Source organism: Gossypium raimondii, chromosome 2 (assembly GCF_025698545.1).
Source record: "Gossypium raimondii isolate GPD5lz chromosome 2, ASM2569854v1, whole genome shotgun sequence".
In the NCBI taxonomy this organism is placed as follows: Eukaryota; Viridiplantae; Streptophyta; class Magnoliopsida; order Malvales; family Malvaceae; genus Gossypium; species Gossypium raimondii.
The window spans coordinates 566,193-590,106 of NC_068566.1; the positions used below are offsets into that span (position 1 = coordinate 566,193).

Consider the following 23,914-nt stretch of genomic DNA (forward strand, 5'->3'; position numbering starts at 1 on the left):
AAAAGAGCAGATATGATCCGAACCTATAATGAGATTGTTAAAAAAAAAAATTCAAGTCTCATCATACATAATTGTGATATATGGGCGGGAATGTCTAGTCTCTTAAAAATGAAAATTTATGTTATAGTCCTTTTGAAAGATATAAATTATATAGTAAAATTGTATTTTAGCTTTAAAATAATGAAATTTTGATTAAATTATTGTAGAAAATGTGAAGTTATAAGCTAATATAATGGTAATTTCGCATTTTGATACTCACAAAAATTTATAACTCAAATTGGGTCCCTCTAGAAAAATTTATGGCTTCACTCCTGATGCAATATGTGGGTTTCTAGTTTCATCATGCGCGTATGCCATGTATGGGTTTTTCTTTTTAGGTTCTTCTCGAGTCTTTGTTCATTGTGATTTGCATTGATTTGATTCTACGCTGTAATTGTCCGAACATATATTTGTAATTATATTGTATTTGTGAATATATTCTATTTGTAATAATAAAACTTTCGAGGAAAAAAACAAATTCGAAAATTTTAGATTTTGTTTAACATCCCATGAAGATAAAATTACACACATTCGAAATTTCAGTCTAATTAAAATAGATAGATTAATTTCGTAAATTTTGCAAAAAAAATAGAAGGATAAAAAAAAATTTAATTCTCAATTAGACATTATTTTGATAGGCCTTTTGTACGGACAACTTACATATTAATTCAAATATATACTTTTAATACGTTAAATTTAAGTTGTTTATACGGTAGGTGAAAATGTGTCTAAAATTTGATACATGTGTTTTAGATATCCGAACTTGCATTTAAGCCCAAATCGTCAGCTAGGCTAATAAAAGGATCTAATTGATATCGATCTTTTTGAGGACTTAATTAAAACTTTTTGAAGTTCGGGGATTTGTGATGCAATTAAACCTAAAAAATTGTTGGATAACTTGCTTTTTTAGCATTTAACTTCAGGGGGGGGAAAAAGAAGAAATCGAAATTAATTTGGAAACTACTTTTGTTGACGTTTTAGGCCTAAGAAATTGTCCATAATTTTTAATTTTTCCACAAAAACAAATAAAAAAAATAGTTTAACGAAAAATCGACATTTTCCAATTCCTTGTCAAAGTTATCTTTGGAAAATAGAATGAATCAAAAAGGTTCTAAAATATAATATGGGATTAATTGCACTAGAGTCCTCTTACAGTAGTCTAGATTTTAAATTGATATCCAAACTTCAAAACATTCTAATTAAGTCCTCAAAGTATTGATATTATATCAATCATGTTATGTTTTAGCCTAGTTGTCAACTTGGGCATTAAATTTGACACAAGCAGATTTGAAACACATGGATCAAAATTTAAATACGTATTATACCTACTGCAATTACAACCCGTGTAGATGGTACCCTTAAAATTTAAGAGAGTTATTTTTTTCATTTTTTTATCACATCGGGTCCAAGCTATCAATGTAATAGGTGCATATATGTTTGAAATTCAGTTCACGTGTTTTAAATATACTCAACGTCAGATTCAAGATAACATTTAACCCCTAAAACTAATGACTAAGTTGACGAAAGGACATGGTTGACATTATATTAATACTTTCATAACTCAATTGAAACATTTTAAAGATGTGGGACCAATTTAAACTAAAAGTCATAATTTGGATGCACACAGTGTAAAACTAACAACCATATTATTATTTCGGTTAATTGGTTAATTCGATTAATTACCCGATTTCAAACCAAATTACCCAATAATCAAAATTTTTAAAAAATATTAATCAGTCTTCGACCGAACTAAATTCGACTACTGATCGATGAATCGAATTAGATCGATTTGATCGGTTAATTCAGTTTTAATCGAATTGTGAACACTCCTACCTATTAACGGTGTACGATATATTAATATGATATATTTATATATTAGGTCCCAATATTATTTTTCCTTCTAGAAGAAAGCGGTGGCAATATGGTTCCAAGCTGGTGAAATGGTCCCATAAATTTTGTGGTATCCTTTACCATTTCCATTAAATTGAAGATCTTTCTGGTCTCATGCATGTTCCCAATTGCGGCTAAGATCATCTATAAACCAATCATCATTTATTTATATATTTTATTATTAGAGGTGTTGATGGCGAATAGTTTATTTAGGGTTTGGATGGGAGATTGGGTGCGGTGCATTTAGCTTACTTTTTGTATCACGCTATAGTATCACTACATTATCTAATCTCACCGCCACCGTTGTTTTTACACTAACCGTAGGTAAACGTACTGCCCATCCAAACTCACCATTAATTCATTAATTGTGAGTTGAGTTCAAGTTTAAATTTTTAAATTTGAATTATTTTGATTTAATTTATTTAAAATTAATAAAATTTTAAAAAATATATATTAATATTTATATATTTGTATATGTTTAGGTAATTTCGACTCAATCTATTAATATATTAAGTTGAGATCACTTATTTCCAATTTTAAAAAATAAATTATTATTAAATTTACGAGTTTAAGAACATGTCATGTGTCATTGCATTAAATTTTGAATTCTAAGTTCAAGGCCATGGTTCGAAGTTTAAGGTTAAGGATTCAAGATTCGACGTAAAAAAATAAAAAATTACTGAAATATTATTAAATTATTAAAAATTATAGATAATGTAGCGGGAAGAGTCTTATATGTAATAATAACCAGAATTTCAAATAGTCTAATTAGTGATATTGTTGAACTGAAAATAAAAATTCACACAATTTAATAATTCAAGGTCTAAATAGTAGTATTTAATTAAAAAAGAAAAGCATAATTTCGATCTTTAATAACTGTAAAAGTACAACGGTTTCTCAGAGTCTGATTCTGAAACATCAGCCAAAGCACAACAAAGGCCGATAAAAAAGAGTACGTGGCACAATCAACGACTGTAATTTCTCCCGCTAAACTCGCCGGTCGTTTTTTTTTTTTGCCGTCGTTAGTAAATCAGCTTTATATATATATATATGTACTTGACTGATTAACTGTACAGATTTATGGAAGTTTAAAAATCGTTGATGAGTTCAACTTCCAAACTCGGTAGCGTGAATGAGTCGACTCGGTTTACCAGCACTGATCGGTCTCCCAACTGCTCCCTCTATATCCTGAAACCCTAGAAACCGAAGTCAACGGCCGTTGGTTTCTCCATACAAGCTTACTATCGTATACGGCTCGTTTTTGTGGATCCGATAAGGTACTGTACGCCGCGTGGATCTTCATGAACTCGTCCGCCGACGAATCTTTCCGATCGATTGCCGCCACGTCTGGATGGCAAACTCTAGCCAATCGGCGGTACGCCGATTTGATTTCCTCGTTCGAAGCACCGACGGGAATCCCTAGAACTTCGTACAACGACGTGCACGTCGCCATTCCTTGACGGCTTAGGTAACCGTTCGTCGATCCTTTCTGTTGTTGCGAAGTGTAAGTAGCGGCGGAGCGAGGTGGCCGGAATTTGGAGCGGGAAGTAGACGGCGGAGAAATCGGAGAAACGGAAAGAGAGGTTGAGATATAAAGAGAAGAGAGCATCGTATGATTCGGTTATCAGAGTTGCTATGTTTCGAGAAACAATTGGAGCGCAAGGGATATAAATAATGACAAAAGAGTGTTTTTCCTTAAAATTTAAAAATAAATAATTATAAAATAAAATAAATTTAAATTTAAAACAAAATATAATAAATTTATTTTAATAGGGGCTTTTATAGATAAATTTATAAGTTTATCATGTATTAATTTATAATTTTATCATTTTTAAGGAATTAAATAGAAATTTTTCCACTTTTTAGGGATTAAAGTTTAATTTTTACTATATTAATTTATAATTTTTCTATTTATAAAAAATCGAATTGAAATTTTTTCATTTGTGAGAGTTTCCTTGGGAGTAAAACCTATCTATAACAATTATACATCAACAAACCTAGAGCCTCGACTTTTGCCGAAGTTGAAGTTTTATTTTATTTATCGATTGAACATAGTTCAGATGACATTATTACTATTGTAATGGGTAAGAGAACGTAGGTTCGAACATATTTATGCATGTATTATTTTCAGATATAGGGGCTATGAGCAACAGTAGGAACTGTAAACAAAATGGGTAAATATCAAAACTATACATAACTTTTATACAATCTGCAATGTTATACATAAACTTTGATTTTATCGATTTTATACATAGAATCTTAATTTAATTTAATTTTTAAAAATCATTAACAATATTATTGAATCGACATCATTTTATGTTGGATATTACATACACAAGCAACAATATCAATCCAACATAAAATAAATATATATGCTTATTTTCTTTAAATATATCTGATTGAATCAAAATTAAAATATCATATGTACATATGAACGAAAAAATTATGTATAATTACATCAAAATAAAAATATTAAATTCCACATTATGCATAAATTTAATATTTACACATAAAAAAATTATTTTATTTTATTATTTTATTTTATTTTTCTACCTTTTAACTAAGGTTATTTGGGTGACAGCGAATAAGTCCAATGCTTATCCGATTAGTGGTGGTCAAGTTTTGGCTATGAGTCAGCCACTGAACTCTGCCGTTTTCAATTTCTTCGTACTTATCAAGATTTTTCTTTTTTCCTTATTTGTTTTATGTAATTAATATATATGGATAACAATTCAAAATAGAATTACTTTGGCCAATTGAGTCTTAATTTGATTGCATGAACATTGTTGCTAATATAGGAAGAAGTGGGTTCGACTGCACTGAAGCGCATTATCTTCCTATTTAAGGGTTAGGGAAAAAAGAACAGATATAATCAGAATCTATAATGAGATTGTTCAAAAAAAATAAAATTGTTTAAGAATTTTCGATATTCGAGATACATATTAATAGAAGATTTAAATATAAGTTTTTGTCATTATATCAATGGTTTAATTTATATATTTCTTATTGATGTAGCTGTTTATATGAAGTAATAAGTATCAACTTATTAAATATAATTAGATTGTTCGATACTCATGAAGTAGAATTAAATTATTACAAAAAAAAAATCAAGAGTTGATTAGACCTGATCATAGGTTGGGCTATGGCCGATGTAAAATTGTAAGCCAGTTTTTTAGGTTCGAGCTTGACCTGGCTCGAAAAATGAGCTTAAAATTCTATCCAAACCCAGCCCACCTGTATCAAGTTTTTTAAGATTATTTTTTATATAAAAATAAAATTAAAAAATATAATTCATCAAATACACTAAAAACATTCTCAAAAAATTGAAAAACTAAAATAGTTACAACTTAGCAAGCAAATGCCTCTAAAATAATAGCAAAATTACCAACAAAACAAGAGTTATATAATATCCAAACAACAGCAACAAAATAATAGCAATATAATAGCAAAATAACAATAAAAAAATAGCAATGAAATGTTAGCAAAACAATTAATTCGGGTCAGGCTGGGCTCAGGTCAAAACATCTTACCTGAGACTCGATCCATTTAGAAAACAAATCTTATTTTTTTGTCCAAACTCATTTTTTGAGCATATATTTTTTGTCCAAGCTCTCTCATTTTTTTGATGGACCTTCGAGTCTAGACGGATGACCTATGTAACACCCCAACCCGTATCTCTTGCCGGAACCAGGTTACGGAGCATTACCGGAGTTTACAGATCAAACAAACAGAAATTTCAAACATTTCATATCATCAAAACAAGTCATCAAAGCATCATTTTAATCCAAATTATAAACATATTAAATCCAAATCAATTTTGCCTAGTTCATGAGCACTTAAACATAGAATTAAGTTCACATGCACCTATCTAGATTTAGAATAAAATATGGGGTTCATATCCTATCCAAAAATGGGATATTTATGCATTTATATGCATTGTATGTAGCCCACCGGCACTTGTTATAGTAAATTAAGAATAATAATTTTTTTTATTTAAAAAAAAACAATAGTGAATGTTACTTGTGAAGTTGGTGGAGTAGACTCGGATCGAAAATTAATCGATATATCAATTCGAAAAAAGAGATTAAATCGTGCTAATTCTAATTTTTCAAGTATTTTGATATAAGAAAAAGTATATTAAAAATTCCCTACTTAACTCTGCAAAAATTGTTTATAAGTCCTTAAAATTATTTTCAAAGTGTTGGACAAAATAAATTATTAAAAAGCCTTGAATTAACTTATTTGTAAAAGTTCAGCTAGAGAGTTCCAAACGACGATTCAACGATGAACATACCTTGAATACAAGTCGATATGACGATCAGTGTCGGAAATAGGAGAATAGAATTATTTGGATTTTGGTTAAAATTGTTTTCATTAAAAAAAATAAACTGTTGAAGAGAAAGGGAATGAGAGCTTTCAATTGGTGTAGACAATGCGAGTAGAGAAGGCCATACAACAACGAATTTAACAACTCAATGACTTACATGAAAATTTTCGAATAGTTCAATAACTTTTTATAACTTTTTGAAATTAATTGATCAAAACATAAATTTACCAATAGTTTCGTGACCTTAAGTTTACCATTCATACGTAAAACATATATTTGTCATTATTTTTTTTAAACATTATTCTCAGTATAAGTTCATATAATATCTGTTCTTTTTGATACAATGCTTAAAACTATTCATAGCCCATCCTCAACACGTAAATAAGGAAATAATGTGTTTTAGCGCACTCGAATCTACATTCTCCTCAACACGTAAAGATTATTATTTTTAACGTGGCTCCAATAATGTCAAAAAGCAAATGCATGATGTAACATATAATTAATATTAAAATAAATTATGACAGCGCCTCAATTGGAATAGCTTGAAAATAAACAGTGAAAAATTAGTCACTAATCACTAATTACATGTGATGTGATTTGGTCGGCTACTTTTCAAACATATTAATATAAAATAATTCTGACTTTATTTTATTTTATTTTAAGAAAATCAAAATTATGGACATTTCCATGTTTTTTATTAATTTGAGAGGAAGGTGTAAATATATTAGGCACATGTTGAAATTAAAATAATAATATTAATAATTTCATCAATTTTAAGAGATTAAACAGATTTTTTTTCATATTTTGAAAGCCGAAATGTAATTTTACTATGGATTAACTTATAATTTTCTTTAAAAAGTATTCAACAAAAATTTTCTAATTTTGGGGTGACCAAAACCCCTGCCTACCTCTACCTTCGCCTCAGAATAATATTAAAAAAAATTCATATCCACTACAGTTAATATTGAATTAGTTTTTTTAATTATATAAATAATATAAAAATTAGTATCTGATGCACTATCAACGAGAAATTATTTTATAAACCCTCCTCATTACATCATTCATTGTCCCTTTCTAATTGTTTAATACATTTCAACAATTTTTTTCACGTCATTGATGCATAACTTTGGTAATTTTTTTACCCTGAACTCGAACCTCGAACCCTGAAGAATTTGAGTTCGAGATTCAAAGTAAATAATTACAAAAGAATTATGAATAATGTGATGGAAAGGGTCTATAAAATAATTTCTCATTCATACCTCAAATTTGAAAGCAAAGTATGTCGTTATCAAAGACTTATTGTACCAATTTAATAAAATCTATTAAACAATAGTTACTAAGTCCTCCAATAACTATAATTTAATCAAAGACTTATTGTACCAATTTAATAAAATCTAGTCATCGTTTGATAATTTTCAAACAAATCTATTAAATAATTATGAATCAATTTTGACAATTCTATTCAATTCAGTCCAATAAAAGCTAATCAGCAATGTTGTACAATTAAAATAAAACTTTTTTTTCCAATTTTAATACCAATTAATTACATTCACAAAATGTGATTGAATTTTCAAGGTGGTAGGCAATTAAGAATTAAAAAAAAAAATCAACAACACTTTTTCAAATTATTGTTAACGTTTTTGATTCGAGTTTCGTGGATGAAAAAATATTAATGTTAAAAGAATTTGTTTTTATTTAAAGTTTGATCTGACTTGACTTTAAATTTAGTGAGATATTTATAGGTGTTTAATATGATGAAGTTTCCTTCATTTGACCAATGTCATACGTGTTGATCTGGTCCTATATTCGAATTTAGTGGTTCAGTTCGCATTAACTGGGGGAGTAAGTTAGCAAATTCATTCGAGCTTCGATTTTTATCTAGACTAACTAAATCATCAACGCCTTTCAAGGGTGAAGTTAGGAAATTGTTTTAGGCAACCAAAAATGAATAAAATTTTTTGGGGTAAAAGTACAGTTTTATTATTATACTAACTTGTGATTTCCTAAAAACTAAAAGGACTATATAAGCAATTTTTTAATTTTATTTTGGGGGCAAGACTAGAGCTGCTCATGGGCCGGGCGGCCTGGCCCAGCCCGACGGCCCGCCCGAAATATGAGAGGGTTCGGGTAAAAATATAGGCCCGAAATATGGGTTTGGGCCTCGGGCAGTACTTTTTTGGCCCGAGTCCGGCCCGACCCGGCCCGAATATAATAAATATATTTATTTTTTATTTTTAAAATATTTTTAAAATACTTATTTTTTTTAAAAAAAATTTTGGTGTTTATTTAAAAAATGGGCCGGGCCGGGCCGAGATCGGGCTTATGATTTTCTTCCTGGGCCGGGCCTGGACAAAATTTCAGGCCCATGTTTCGGGCCCGGGCATAAGACAAGGGCCAAAATTTTTCTGGGCCCGGCCCGGCCCATGAGCACCTCTAGGCAAGACTAGAACTTACTTCTACCCTCTGCCTTTGACACTTTTGGGAGCTGATAAAAGAAAAAATCTTCAACACTTTTTTGGATCTGTTGGAAAGGTCTTTGATTCCAGCTTTGTGGATAAAAAAATAATGTTAAAAGAGAGTTTTGACTTGATTCTAGATTTAGTTAAAATTCAATGTGATTACGGGATACCGAGAGTCTTATAGTAAATTACAATTGTAAATCGTTGCCTTTTGAGTAAATTTTAAAAGTCTATTGCAGGACTCAAATCGTGGTTTCCTCATTCGTTTTACGGTCTGAGATTAAAATTGTTCAAGCCGAAATGGTGTTAAGGTAAAGCCTTTCAACAATGATGGCTCCAAGATTCAAACTTGGTTCAAATGTTGAGAAAGAAGTCCATTGTCACTCTTTCTAACCACTTGTTGGTATACATTTTAACTAGGGGTGATATCAATTTGATTTGGCCGGGTTTTTTTAGATTTTTTAAAATGCCCGTCAAAATTTGGTTCGGCTCGGTGTAGTTCTCAGTTTTTTCATATTATTTTTTTTTGAATTTTTAGACTTATTTTGACAATGTTTGAAAAAAATTCAATGTCGTTTCATAAATATTTCTAAAGAACAACAATTTCAAGAATTTTCAAATTATTTTCACTATTAAATAAAAAATAGAATTCAGTTCGGTTTCGCGTAACTACAATTTTTGAATTTACATTCCATAAACTGTCCAAACACCTCGACTCGAGTTGATTTTCAATTTTCAAGTCTCGACCTTAATTTTAACACATTAAATTTAAATCATCTATGTACTACATACATGTATTTGCAATTTGATTATGTTTTAAATATGCTCGGTATTAGATATTATATTGTATTTAACACCTAATTTGACAATTTAACAGACCAAATGCTCAAACTGATATAATACCCATATTCTAAGGATATAATTAGAACATTTTGAAATTCAGAGACCAATTAAAAATCTGAACAATAGTTTGAGGACATTAAGTGAAATTATCCCGAATATTAATTTAATAAAATAAAATTCCGACAGGACCAGGAACCGGTTTGGGTTCGACACGTGGTCGAGGTTAGTGTAGAACACAAGTTAGTGCCGTCGTGGTATCCACTTCGTTCCATTTTTATGATTTTTTTTATTCTCAAAAAACTCAAAATTCATCGATCTTTTTTTTATTTTTTATTTTCGATCATCAACTTCAATCTACACATGAATCATCAACGGAAACCCAATGATTTCTCTGAAGCTATTGCAGCAGATTTGGGCACTTCAAACCCTGAATCCAGGTTTTTTTTTTGAATTTTTTAAAATTATTTTGTTTAAATTTGTGTCCTTTCCTGTTTATTTCGCTGTTGAATTTTCATTCGTTATTGTTTATGAATTTGTTTTAATTAAATGAAAGTGACTACCAGTTTTTTTTTTTCTTTTTTCTTTTGCTTTTTTGTGGGTTATTTGTTGATGTTAATGGTTTATTGTTTATTTTGCAGACAAAGGCTAGAAATGGAAGCTGAGGATCCGATAGCTGCAAGGAAAGTTCAAAAGGCTGACCGTGAAAAACTGAGGAGGGATAGATTGAATGAGCAGTTTCTTGAATTGGGAAACACACTTGGTAACGTATGTATGTGAACTACCAAATGCTGAAGTTCAATGCCATGTCATATGTATGTATGTATGTATGTATGTATGTATGTATGTGTGTATGTGTGTATGTGTGTATGTGTGTATGTGTGTATGTGTGTATGTGTGTGTGTGTGTGTGTGTGTGTATGTGTGTATGTATGTATGTATGTATGTATGTATGTATGTATGTATGATGCATTAGAAAGTTAGATATAGTTTTATTGAATGCAAGCAGTTTACATGGTTATTAACAGAGAAAATCGTGTTCGGGTTCGGAATGTCTTGTAATTTGTTTCATGTTTTGAGCATTCGGCGCATATGTATGAGTTAAAACGTTTAAAAGTATATGAACTACCAAATTCTGAAGTTAAATGTGCAGTCATTCATGTATGTATGTATGTATGTATGTGTGTTTGTATGCATGTTTATTGATGCTTGTCTGATGCATTCGGAAGTTAGATATCATTGTATTGATGCTAGCAGTTTACTCGGCTATTAACAAGAATAATCGTGTTCAAGTTCCAAGCTGCTGGTAATTTGTAAATGTCTTGTAATTTGTTTCATGTTTTGAGCATTATGAATGCTTTGTCTGATGCATAAGAGAATTAGATATTGTTGTATCGATGCAAGTAGTTTACGTGGCCATTAACATGAATAATCATGTTCGAGTTTGGAATATCGGTGAATATCTTGTAATTTGTTTCATGTTTTGAGAACATAACACGTAAACGAGTTAAACGTTTAAAAGTATTGCTTACAAGAGTGAATAGAACCGATTCGTGAAGTTCGGAAATGTCTAAGGATGTCACAGTGAGTTAGGAGTTAGGAGTTAGGACATTTGATTGCAGCTTTTGTTTCGTTTTTCCTCTGATCTAGACTGCTGTCTACTCCCTCTTTCTTCCGAAAACATTGGTTTTATTATAGTTGGATAGACGTATTCAAACTTGGTTTACGTGAATTTGTTCTGCGTGTTTGAATTTTCTGATCTTGCTAGTTCCCGATGCTCTTTTTTTGCTAATGCAGACCCAGATAGGCCTAAGAACGATAAAGCAACCATACTCGTCGGCGCAATCCAAATGCTAGAGGATTTAACTGCAGAAGTCAAAAGGCTAAAAGCTGAGCGTTCATCACTAACCGAAGAATCACGTGAGGTGACATTGTTTTAATATTGAAACCCATAGATTACAGCCCCGAGTTCCTATTGTTGCTTACTTTTCTTTTTTTTGTTTCCGGAACAGCTGACTCAAGAGAACAATGAGCTGAGAGAAGAAAAGGCTTCTGTGAAAGCTAATATCGTAAACCTAACTGTTCAGTATCAGCAAAGACGTATGATGATGTTTCCTTGGACCGGTATCGACTCTTCAAGTGTTATGGCTCCACCTTATCCATATCCAGTTCCTTTGCCTGTCACTACAGGCCCAATAGTAATGCATCCCTCGCTGCAACCATATCCGTTTTTTGGAAATCATAACCCAGGTGCTATTAACAATCCCTGTTCAACGTTCATGCCATATTCAACCATGACAAGCAACCCTCTGATCGAACAGCCATCATCCCAATATACATCATCGTCCCACACTTCTAGTAAAAGGGATTCCAAAAGCAAATTGGCGGATCACCAAAGAGGAAGTAATAGAGAGAGTAATGGTTCCAACGACGTGAGGACGAAACTCGAACTGAAAAATCCCGGATCATCAACAAACGAGGTTCGGTTTATCATTCCACAACGCATGTTATAACATAACAGATGCTGAAAACTAATATCATCCGATTGTCATATGTAGGATTTATCTGCCAGAAAAAAGAAAGGCAAGGAAGAAAAAAAGGATAGAACAAATGGTTGCTCGTTGAACTGTTACTCTTCGTCTCAAGATCTTAAAGATAGTTCTTCTAACAGTGTGAATGATGTTTCGAAGTCCAACAAGTGAAACAATTCTTTTGCATTCACTTTTCCGGTGATTTCGGTTGCTTGCATAACAAGGTAATATGTTTATACTATGATACACCTTTGGAGGCTCCTGAACTAGGAGTAGGATTGCATTTTGTCTCATTTACTCAAAATGGGCAAATTAGTCCATGCACATGAAAGCAAAAAGCAAATTGGTCTTTTTGTTAAAAATTCTATGTATTTCTACTATTAAAAACTGTTCATTGTATGTCAGCACGAGGTACACTGTCAAGTTATTCCGTCAACTATGTCAGTTTTTAACAATACAAATGGATGAAATTTTTAACAGAAATGATTGATTTGCTTTTTGATTTCACGTGCATGAACTAATTTGTCCATTTTTTGTGAAGTGGCAAAATGCAATTTGACTATTAACATAGGGGCCTCCATGGGTATTTTTACCCCAAATGGCATTTGGACAACATTTCTATATATGACTTGAAAATTATAATTAATTGACTATGAGCATTGTAAATTTCATTTGGTCAAAATGTGCCGCAAGTCCATGTACTTTTAGAAAGTTAGAAATTTAGTCTCTATATTTTTATTTTATGGAATTTAGTCTCTCTGCTTTTAAGAACCAAGAACTCCAGTATCGAACTCAAGTAGAATATTGAAGCGAAATTTAGGTACCAGATTGGACAAAAAAATGCTAAGTACCAAAGTGAATATTAAAGCAAAGCTCAGGTACCAAATAATATTGTGACTCTTTTTAATTGTTTCTTTTGGGATGATTGAAGCAAGTACAAGCAGATTAAGTTAAAAGCCTCAACACTGCAATTATTGCAGTAATAGTTTTGTTAGTTGTGGAGGATCATTAATTATTTAGATTAATTAATGACGTTGTAAAGTAGAGGATCAAAATCATAATTTTAGCATGAGAGGGACCAAAACCATAATTTAACCTTAAAAGGCTAGTATAAACAAGACAATAAATTGGGATGCACCATATTCTTCATTGATAAATTATTTTATAGTCACATATAGGCATAACAAGATTATACCCAACCAAAGAAAATGTACATCGAATGACCATATACATAGAGCTACCCACAACCAGAGCCAACATCGAACAAAACTCGAAGTCGAAAAGGGTCCTACAATGCTTGATGACTGGTAGATGTAGACACGCTCGGGGTCCGGTATAGATACCAGGCAAGCACAAAAATCGGGGAAATGCTCCATTTTTCTTGCTCTCGTTTTCATTTTTTAATCTACAACTTCTGAGTATTCCGATTACCGGATGGACTAGATACGTTCCGTGAACCCATGCTAGCAGTTCGTAAAAGCCGTCGGAATTCTGAAAGGCTTATTTTTCCATCTTTGTCAATGTCAGCCTCCTCAAGTAAAGGGTCGATGGAACCTCTTAATCCCGTGTGCTACAAAATGATTGCACAGTGCAAGTAAGAGAACATAACTATTATGGGGTGAAAGTATTATGGAAGTCTTTATATTAGGAGTCAAATTATATTTTGCTCCTACTAATAAAACGGGCAAATTAGTCCCTTATACGTCAGTTCAAATAGCATATTGATCATTTCTATTAAAATTTTCATCCATGCTGACGAAATAATCAGATAGTGATACGTGGCATGCCACATGTGCATCATGCTGATGTACAATGACCAATTTTTAACAGTAGAAATGGATGAAATTAAAATAGGACCAATTTGCTCTTGGATTTGACATATATGTACTAATTTGTCCATTTTTTGAATAGAGAGGGCAAAATGTATTTCGACTCCTATTACAAGGACCTCTATAGAACTTTTACCCCATTATGATGGTATCATTCTTTGTAAAATGTTTCAATATAAAAACACTTTTGCAAGCAATAACCTCGGCTTCCTGAACGCTAGGATGCCCTAAATATGTGATTTCGAGTTCGAATATGTTATACATAGAATCTATTGTTCACTTATTGTCGCAAGAGTGCCAAATTAACGGTTTCTTTGTTCGTTTATTTTCAGAAAAACAAAGAACATCAAGACCAAAACATGAACACTTACCATTCGTAGTTCCTCCGGAGTTATATATCCATCTCTATCTACATCAAATTTCTCGAAAGCAGCCTGTAACCGCATTTGCCACTTATCGCAATCATGTTCTTCCATTTGATTCACATGTAGTGCAGCTGCAACAAACTCGGTGAAATCAACAAGTCCATCCGTGTTGCTATCAATCTGTGACAAAACAATCAAACCGCTAAAGGAACAGAAAAGAACGAATGACCTTAGATGACGAAAGGGAAAATTTTACTCACCGCTTGAAGAATCTCGAGGACACGTGAATCTTTTAGCTTCCAAGGAAGATCTTTAGCAAGGGCCTGCACTGAAACCATCCTATTAGGGACAAAAACAAAGAAGTTTTGTGCAACCTAATAGACGTTAGGCACACGATAGAAATGTTCACCTGTCTCATCTCTTCGAGACTAATAGAACCGCTCTTATCCACATCGATTGCATCAAATTGGTCCCGAAGATCGGCTATCTCTTCTTCATTAAGTGTGCTAGCCAATGCCTACAGGGTAATAACCATTATATATAACCTCTTACGTGCCTATAAAATAATCCAGTAATGTTTCAAGAGGAAGAAATTCTTATGTTTTACCCTCAGAGCAAACTGCTTCAATCGACTATACTTCACGAACTGCCGGAGATTACTCAAAATCGATATATCAACGGGAATATCAGATGCATTTCCTCCTTCCCTAACCCATTGGTGTGCTGGAGAAGTCGAAACCAGTCAGATATTCTAGAAATAATAGGAGGATAAGATCATAACACGATACAAGAATTACTTAAATGGGTAATAGCAAGCTCGGCATGTAAGATTCACTTCCTTCGAGCTAGAAAACTTGAAAAAAAATGAAAAAAGTGATAATTTACTAAGAGATGATGTAAACACATACATAGGGCCTGAGCTGCTGTCAATCTAGCCCGAGGATCCTTCACCAACATCTTCTTCAAAAAGTCTTTAGCGTCGTCGCTAATTGTTGGCCATGGTTTTCGACGGAAATCAGGCTTGTTCTTCAAAACCTATGAGTTATAGACACATTATATAACAAATTTAATATAAGACATCTTAGGGTAAAAGCACAAAAGGGGCCCCTGCGCTAGGAGTTAGATTTTATTTTGCCCATTCAACTAAAAAAATGGGCATATTAATTCTTGTACGTTAGATAAAAGAGCAAATTGATCCTTTCTGTTAAAAATTTTATCTATTTGTACTATTAAAAATTGACATGGCTGATGAAATAATCAAACAGTGATACATGACGTGTCATGTGTATCTTATTCTAACGTATAGGGACCAATTTTTAACAGTAGAAATGGATGGAATTTTGAAAAGGACTAATTTGCTCTTTTATTTAACGCATTCGAGGACTAATTTGCCCATTTTTTAGTAGAGGGGGTAAAATGCAATCCGTCTCCTAGTATAGGAGCCTCCATGGTACTTTTACCCACATCCTAGATACACATTGCCAAGTGAATTTCATAGGATAAAGCATGGTGCAAAAACATGCATAGCACCGATGTAATATTGTGTCTACATATGTTAATAATAAAATAAAATGAAACCCGTAATGAGAAAATTGAGGTCCGTGATATGAAAATGTACCACACCTCCTTAAATATACCATCCTCAGTCTTATCCCAAAAGGGACGCTTCCCACAGAGCAAAATGTAGGTAATTACACCGATACTCCATACATCTGATTCAGGCCCTGACCTTCTTTTTAATACTTCAGGAGCAACATAATAGGCACTGCCAACAATATCTCGAAACCTCTTCCCTGCATTTAGTTTTGTGTACGAGGATTATAACATTAGCAAGTTGAACTGAAACTAAACAGAACACACAATATATTGATAATGGAACCTGGTAATGTTAAAAAGCATACTTTAATCAAGCAAATGCTACTCACCAGGTTTGATAAAGTCCGACAAACCGAAATCTGTAGCCTTCAGAGGCGAGTCTGGACGTGTTGACTTAAATAGGAAATTCTACAGGCAAGAAAAAACAAGAGAAACTGTAAGTAAGCAGCATGACATGAAGTTTACGAGTAAGCCATGTTAATGTACTTGAGCATACCTCAGGTTTCATGTCACGGTGCACTAAGCCATGCAGATGACACTCGGCCGCAACTTTGAGCATTTGCCGTACTACTACTGCAGCATCTTTTTCACTATATCGGCTATCTTTTCTGATAGAAGATGGGAAGAATAAGTTACTACAGGCTGTTTAAACTATCGAAAAATCAAGGGAAAGAAAGTACTACATATACTTACTTGGCCAAAATCCGGTCCAACAATTCTCCACCCTCACATAACCTAGAATCATAGAACATCAACACATGATAGAGTCAAGATATGAAGCACAGATCAAGGTCGAACACGAGTTCCAAGGGGGGAAAAAGAAAAGAAAAACGAGAAAAAGGAGATGAGCTTATAGAACTTACTCCATAACAATATACACATAGGAATCATCCTCGAATGCATTATAAAATTGAACCACATTTTCATGGCCTTTCAAGGCTTTCAATATCTTGACTTCTCGCTTGACATCCTCGACAGCGATTGGAAGAATCATCTGCACCCGAAACAGGAATCTAAAATAAGAAAAAGGCTCCACTTCGAGATGGAAATGAAAAGAATCTAATGCATCTAAGGAAATGAAACCTCATACATGATGTATTTATTTTAATGGCAATATATTGCATCACAATATATGAAAGTAAAAAAATACCTCTCCACTCGTCTAATATCATTCTGAAAACTTCTAAATACCGCACCATGAACACATTTTGAGATGGAAAAAGCAGTAAGGAAAGCAACACCTCACCATGAAAGCACAGCTAAAGAGAGACTGAAGTTATCAAATTTTAGATTAGCTAGTTTAGTGTAACTACTAACTACTACATCGATCCGATTCAGTGATAGTTACAACTACAAAATATGTGCATATTAAAGGTTGCAGCTTCACATTGAAGCTTCAATCAACTTCAATTACTGCAAATTTGCAAATTACACAAGTTTCGGTAAAAGTATCATGGAGTCCCCTATACAAGAAATCAAATTGCAAAAAAAAATAGTTAAATTAATCCTTTACATTAAATAAAAGAGCAAATTAGTCATTTCTCAAAAATGAATAAATTAGTCTATTAAATCAAAGAGCAAATTAATCTTTTCTATAAAAAATTTCATCTATTTGTTCCGTACAAGACCAATTTTTAATTGTAAAAATGGATGAAATCTTTAATCTAACTTACAAGAACTAATTTAGCCACTTTTTAAGTTAAGGGGGTAAAATACAATACTAAGGGGGTAAAATACAATACAACTTTTAGTACAAGTTACTTTTAGCCACAAGTTTGCCATACCTCCAAGAGCTTAAAACTGTACTAATATTGTCAAGCCAAAGAAACAGTAGATCCAAAATCCTCATGGTTCAATGAATTTTTCCCATAGTCATGCTTCATATCCAATACATAGCAAAATTAATATATACATACACAGACATATATACGTATATAATCAATAAGGAATTGAAACCCCACCACTATATAAACAACTCTAATCCAGAAATCCCAAAAAAAATCCCACCTTGAATTTGAAAAAGTGAATGAAATAACTAACCCCAAGATCCCAGAAGCACAAATCAAGCAAGGATTTAAAATTAACATTTAAAAATTACCTTATTTTTATCAATTTTCTTAACAGCAACACGATCCCCATTCACCTTGTCTATTGCAACGTAAGTGTAACCAAATTGACCATGTCCCAACAATTTCCCAATCGTATAACGCTGATCAAAATCCTTATCGTACCCAAAATCCGTACGTTTCCCCCATGGGATGATCCCACTTTGTTTCTCCGGTTTCTGTTTGTTTTTCAGTGGCTGAGAACACCTCACCTGTTGATTATTTGGCTTCTGAGACTGTTTTTCAGCATTTGTGGCTGTTTTACGGTGGTGGGCGGTGGTGTTTCCGCTTGAACCACCACTGACTTTGGTGGCGGAGAGACAAGCTCCCATGGTTTATGAGAAGAAGAATATATGAAAAGGGAATTAGATTTTCTTTAGACAGAATTCAATATGAAACGGAAAATTTGAAATAAATAGCTAAGTGGGAAACTTGTTTAAGCTTCAAAAAAGAAGAAGAAAAAAGAAAGGAAATGGGAGAGGAAACAATGGGGAAGAAGGGAAGAAGGTGAGGGATGATGATTGTATTGCCATGGTCAAAAGAGACTTTTTCTTTTTTGTTATGTTATTTATTTTTTTGTGTACTAATTATAAAAAAATATTAGTTGATTTTTTCCTCCAACAACAATTTCATTGAGATGTTAATCATTACAATTAAAATTTGTAAAATCTCTCTAAAATTCATTAGATTTGAGGTAAACAAAAATTGAATTGATTCGGACTTAACTTAAAAATTACGAGTTTTCATTGACTCAAAAAAGTCTCCCTTAAAGGAGGAGTTGTCCTGAATCGGCGAACTACAAACAACGACTTGCAAGAGAGACTTAAATGACAAGGGTCGGAGAAAAGAAAAAAATGAGATGGAAAGGGTGGAGTGAATGGAGGTCAGTGGGTTATCGTCGACCAAAGGAATGTTGTTGCCACCCCAAGCGGCTATGGTTAGGAAAGTTTTTATAATTTGTCCTCTCTGTAATAGTCGCCCTCTATAATAATATTTCACTATAACAATCAAGTTTGTTATAGAATCGATATTTTATATTTTGTTTTTATCACTTGTAAAATTTTTCATCTATACTAGTGTTGAGGGAACTTTCGACTCCTTCGAAAAAATCTTCGAATTGTCGTCCAAACCCCCAGCAATGATTGGTATTATCCAAGGTAGTCAATATCGTACTGGTGGGTTGATTATTTTTATCTTGGTATTGGTACATATTGGTACTGGCATATTTCGGTATACCGTTTCGGATTTATCAATATTTTTAAATATTTTTCACACACATATATATATTGTCTAATTTTTAATTTCTTAATAAATTATATATTATTTTGATAAAATAAATAAATTATATATTATATTCATGTAACTATATCTCAATTACATTCATATAAATATATTTATATGTAATATAAGTTTTAAAATTATTTATATAACTTCAATAATTTAATTTAGTATATTTTAATTTTAAATATAATTATAGAAAAATTAAAATGGTTAAGATAAAAAATTTAAAAACTAATTTTTAAAAATTAAAATTTTGTATCAATCGGTACAGACTGATACGCACCGGTATAAGCCGGTATTGACCGAAACAAGTCAAAACACATCAAAATTTTGACCGGAACAGTACATAACGACTGATGCGACTGGTACCAATATGGTACCGACTACCATGGTATTATCCCCAATAGAGTTTTATCTCCCACCTCTACTGAAAACCTTGAAAGGCTCACGAAAGAGAAGCACCTGAATTGGTGGAGATACAACCAGCAAGGCTTTCGAGATAAATGTGAGTATAGCGCATAATATTAATTATGTAAATCACTAGCGCATGGGAGACTCGAATAGGGGAGAGCATTTGTTTTTTCCAATCAGTTTGGTCACTTTTTGATTAAACCGACTTACCTGACCATAATCTACAAAAACTGACTCGACCGTATTAGAGCTCAAGAACTGACATAGTCAAACCAATTTTAGGTTGATCGGATTGATTGGTTAACCGACTATAGTTATCGGGATTGAATAATATATATTTATTTTCTGTATTATAAATTATAAATATATTTTAAATAATTAGAAATTTCAATTAAGTCATTTTTCGGTCAAGTTGTTTAGAAAATTCAAAAATCGATTATTGACCGAAATAATCAACAAAACCGAATCCATAACTGAAAAAACCACCCAATCCACCAATCTATTTTTTCAATTTTAACTAAAAATTGCTCTCCTCTAGACTCGAACCAGAGCCTAAGGGATATAAGACCCTTATTTGAAGCCAAACTTATGTACTAAATTAGGACAAAAGAGTTTAGGTACTAAATTGAATATGTAAGCTAAAATTTATGATAAAAAAGTATATTAACCCATTTTGTTTTTCTAAGTCAAATCATATTTTAACGTGTTGAAATTATAGTAGCTAATGCACATATCTCTTATGTCATATCATGTCGTAATCTCCACTTCCAAAAGCAGTGAAGATTAAATAGGAAAAAAAAAACAATTTTCTGACTTTTCAACCAATTAAATTTCATTGTTTCAATCACAAAATTGCCCAAAGCCCTTTTTTGATATTTCTCAAATGTGAAACAAATCTTTGTAAAATATTATATATATTAAGCTGAAAAACCCACAACAATATATATATATATATATATATATATATATATATTTCAAAGCTTATTAAATATTCGAGACGGTTTAAATAAAAATGTTATATTCGAGAAATGGGTTTGAGTATGAATTTAATTTTGTTTAAAAAATAGATTAAATTTTAGGTTTTAATATTCCAAGTTAGAATTTGATTTGACTTGACCTGATTTTCGATTTTATATTATGTCGTTGATATTTTTATTTATATCATGTCTTGTGTGCAGATAGTTTTGACCAAGGAGGGTTACTTTGTAAGCTAAGACATCTGTGAGCCCAAGATTTTGAGAACTTGAATGATCAGGATCACTTGTGTGACATGGATGGGTCATCCGTCATTTACACGTTAAATATATTCATTCCTTAGACACGATTGTTCATACTGAAGACCTACCTACAGGGGCAATGTTAGGGGGTTGGCAAGGGGCCCGACTCCCCTAAAATGGGAAATCTCTTCTTCTTTTTTTTTTTTTTGCCATTTAAAAATTATGAAATTTTAAGTTAGTATATGATAAAATTGCACTTTGACTTCCTAAAATGATAAAATTTTAATTTGGTCCTTTAAAAAATTAAAAAGATATAAGCTATTAAAATGATAAATATTTTCTTTAGCTCTCATAAAAATATACAAATTAATTTTGGCCCCCTAAATTTTTTTTTTTTAGCTTTGCCCTTACCTGTTTGGGACAACTTATGACAATAGTACACTTGTAGACCGCCTAATTTGTTGAGAGCTCGACATCAATATGCTAGCAACATGTGACGTACTGTAGATAACTAGATAGAACACCCTTTAACACTTACGAGCACCAGGAAAAGGGACCTGGACACTTTCTCTTCTAAAAAAAAAGGCTCTCTCAAGTCTTTTCTACCTAGTCTCCTCTCTGATCTTCGCTCAAAATCCACACTCCGACCATCCTAGCTCTCTTACGGCTCTCTTCCTATATACATAAACTCAAACTAAACCTACTTCATGGACATCTCTACCTCACACAAGAACCCTTTTACATAACTTAAACCACAAGCACTCCAATTTAGGGTGGGTTTGGATGGGCGATTGGGTGCGGTGCGTTTAGCTTACTTTTTGTCTCACGCTACAGTATCACTACAGTATCTAATCTCACCGCTTCCGCTGTTTTTACACTAACCACAGGTAAACACACCGCCCATCCAAACTCACCCTTAATCTAATTGATTTATGTAATAAACAAATGGCTAGTATTTGGTATACTGCTAGTGTATTTTTTTATTCTACAAGCAGTCTTGCAAAATCAAAACATGTCTCTTTTTTCTTTTTAATATTTATTTTTTAAGATACTCATCAACCCTCTAACCCTACTTGTGAAGTCTAAAAACTCCACTAGCGGTGCACCAAATAATTTCCCATATATATATATATTATTCATTATTGTAATTTTTCACAAATGAGAAGTCAAAGGGAGACCTGGTCTTCTACTAATATTTTGAATAAACTAGAAAAATCTCATTAGTCTAAAATAAGATAAATATATATTGTAATTATCTGATTAATTTGAGGGTATTTTTCTATATTTTTTTCTTGACCTTGTCTGAATTAAGCAAATAAAAAGGATCAACCTGAATTAAAAAAACAAAACATAAATAGGAACAAAAGTCATGTTTTTTTAGTGGTTTGAGTAAGTAAAACTCAGTAGTTAGCAGTTAGAACATAGATATTTCATTTAAATATAAAATTAGATAAAATAAAAATTCTTCAATTAAGGAAACAACCAACTTTTTATCACGAAAACTTAATTATTTTTTTAATTAAGATTTTTGTTTACGCAAATAATCTTGACTGTCATGGATAGAAATGGTTAAATTCTTCTACTACTCCTTATATTATGTGTATGTCTTTTGGATTTAGTCCTTATGTTTTTCGAATTTTGAAATTTCAATCCTGACCAAACGGTAAGTTAAGTTTTATCATTTTCCAAAATCTTATATAGCAAACGATTTTCACATATATAATAATCTGTGTCACTTGTTATTTTTACTCAATACAAACAAAAAAGTTGGCTAGTAGATTTAATGTTGCCTTTTGAGTTAGGATTGAAATTTCAAAATTTTAAAAATATAGGGACTAGAATTGATCAAATTGGAGAATTTAGACTACATTTTCAACTTACCATAGTATAAGACTAAAAGTAGAATTTAACCAAACGGATTTAACTGTTATGATTTGGGTCATGACTAAAATAGAAAAAGTAAAAGGACTAAAATTAACTAGTTCAAGAAGTAGAGAGACTAAAATTGATCTTTTTTTTTAAAGCTATCTAAAATTGATCAAATTAGAGTAAATGGGTCACTTATGGGCCACTATGCTACCACTTGGCATGAGCTCTAACCCTCATAGGTGGTTGTGTATCACGCACGGTTTGTTACGACAAGGTGCTTCCACTCTACTGAACCTGCTATCTCTTCAAGCAACCTCAAGCACCCAAACTCTCGTTATGGTCAAGAAACAAAATCTCGACCAAGGACAATACCAACCCATTGAGAGGTTCATTGACACCAGATAGATGATACTTTGAAGAATTCTTTAGAATGAGTCAACCTCCCTTCAACAAGCATCTAAAAGCCTTTCTATACATTATCGAAATATTGCAATCTTATAGAAATTTGATGCCTTCTTTATGGTATATTAGGCTTGTGTTAATGTCAGTTACATAGACCAGATGTAACTAAAGTCTCAATTAAGCCAACATTTGGCAAAGTAATGTAATTTGACACATTTGGTTGACATCTTTTGACTGAAAATTTTTTATTTCTTTATGCACATCTTTGATGATTTTTAGCAACACTTTATCAAAGGCAAATCACGAAGAAGATCAAGTCAAGCAAGCATATTTTGAAGATTTTTAATGTAATTGAGGTTTTTTTTTTTCGTTTTGAATAGATTCCTTTTCTAGTGAAATTATACACCAAAAAGATCTTTGGTGATTCTATTTCACATTGAAGACTTCATCAAATCGTATTCAAAGATTACGACATTGAGAGAACACTCATGATGTTCGTGTGAAGAACTTATTTCAGTGTAAAATTGTTGTAAGCAAGTTATTCTTTTTGCTCATTTTGCAATTAAGTTTTCAAAGGATAAAGTATCAGTGGAACGAGCAATCTAGATTATATATACGAGTGAAGTTGCAACTTTTAGTGACTATGTTAAACTTATTACTCTATGGATAAGACCTACCTTCAATGCCCATCTCTTATTTTTATATGATTAGTTAATAAGTGCCTCCCCCTGAAAAAAAGAAAAGGAAAAATTGC

At 32.1% G+C, this 23,914-nt stretch overlaps 3 protein-coding genes across 5 annotated transcripts; 1 reads left to right on the forward strand and 2 right to left on the reverse strand.

Moving 5' to 3' along the window:
- Positions 1-2,736: 2,736 nt before the first annotated feature.
- Positions 2,737-3,579, reverse strand: LOC105787474 (chaperone protein dnaJ 11, chloroplastic). The gene has a single exon (XM_012613877.2). The coding sequence runs from the start codon at positions 3,536-3,538 to the stop codon at positions 3,077-3,079; it is 462 nt and encodes a 153-aa protein (XP_012469331.1). The 5' UTR covers positions 3,539-3,579; the 3' UTR covers positions 2,737-3,076.
- Positions 3,580-9,761: 6,182 nt separating this feature from the next.
- LOC105787476 (transcription factor bHLH121) lies at positions 9,762-14,776 on the forward strand. 2 transcript variants are annotated; one of them, XR_008191173.1, is made up of 6 exons: positions 9,762-9,995; positions 10,197-10,327; positions 11,352-11,479; positions 11,567-12,034; positions 12,113-12,309; positions 14,247-14,776. XR_008191173.1 is itself a non-coding variant. In XM_012613880.2 (5 exons), exons 1-5 carry the CDS (start codon positions 9,835-9,837, stop codon positions 12,254-12,256), a joined length of 1,032 nt encoding a protein of 343 aa, XP_012469334.1. In that variant the 5' UTR covers positions 9,762-9,834; the 3' UTR covers positions 12,257-12,828. The 2 variants fall into 2 exon arrangements, 1 of the variants encoding a protein (XP_012469334.1); XM_012613880.2 differs by lacking the exon at positions 14,247-14,776 and having other exon boundaries at positions 12,113-12,828.
- On the reverse strand, positions 13,213-18,515 carry LOC105787475 (calcium-dependent protein kinase 28). 2 transcript variants are annotated; one of them, XM_012613879.2, is made up of 12 exons: positions 17,974-18,515; positions 16,739-16,869; positions 16,569-16,610; positions 16,372-16,483; positions 16,205-16,283; positions 15,903-16,072; positions 15,188-15,314; positions 14,887-15,002; positions 14,689-14,796; positions 14,540-14,602; positions 14,286-14,459; positions 13,213-13,655 (listed from the first exon to the last, which is right to left on the reverse strand). In XM_012613879.2, exons 1-12 carry the CDS (start codon positions 18,310-18,312, stop codon positions 13,491-13,493), a joined length of 1,626 nt encoding a protein of 541 aa, XP_012469333.1. In that variant the 5' UTR covers positions 18,313-18,515; the 3' UTR covers positions 13,213-13,490. The 2 variants fall into 2 exon arrangements, with proteins under 2 accessions (XP_012469333.1, XP_052480231.1); XM_052624271.1 differs by lacking the exon at positions 17,974-18,515 and adding an exon at positions 17,026-17,908.
- Between the last annotated feature and the right edge of the window lie 5,399 nt (positions 18,516-23,914).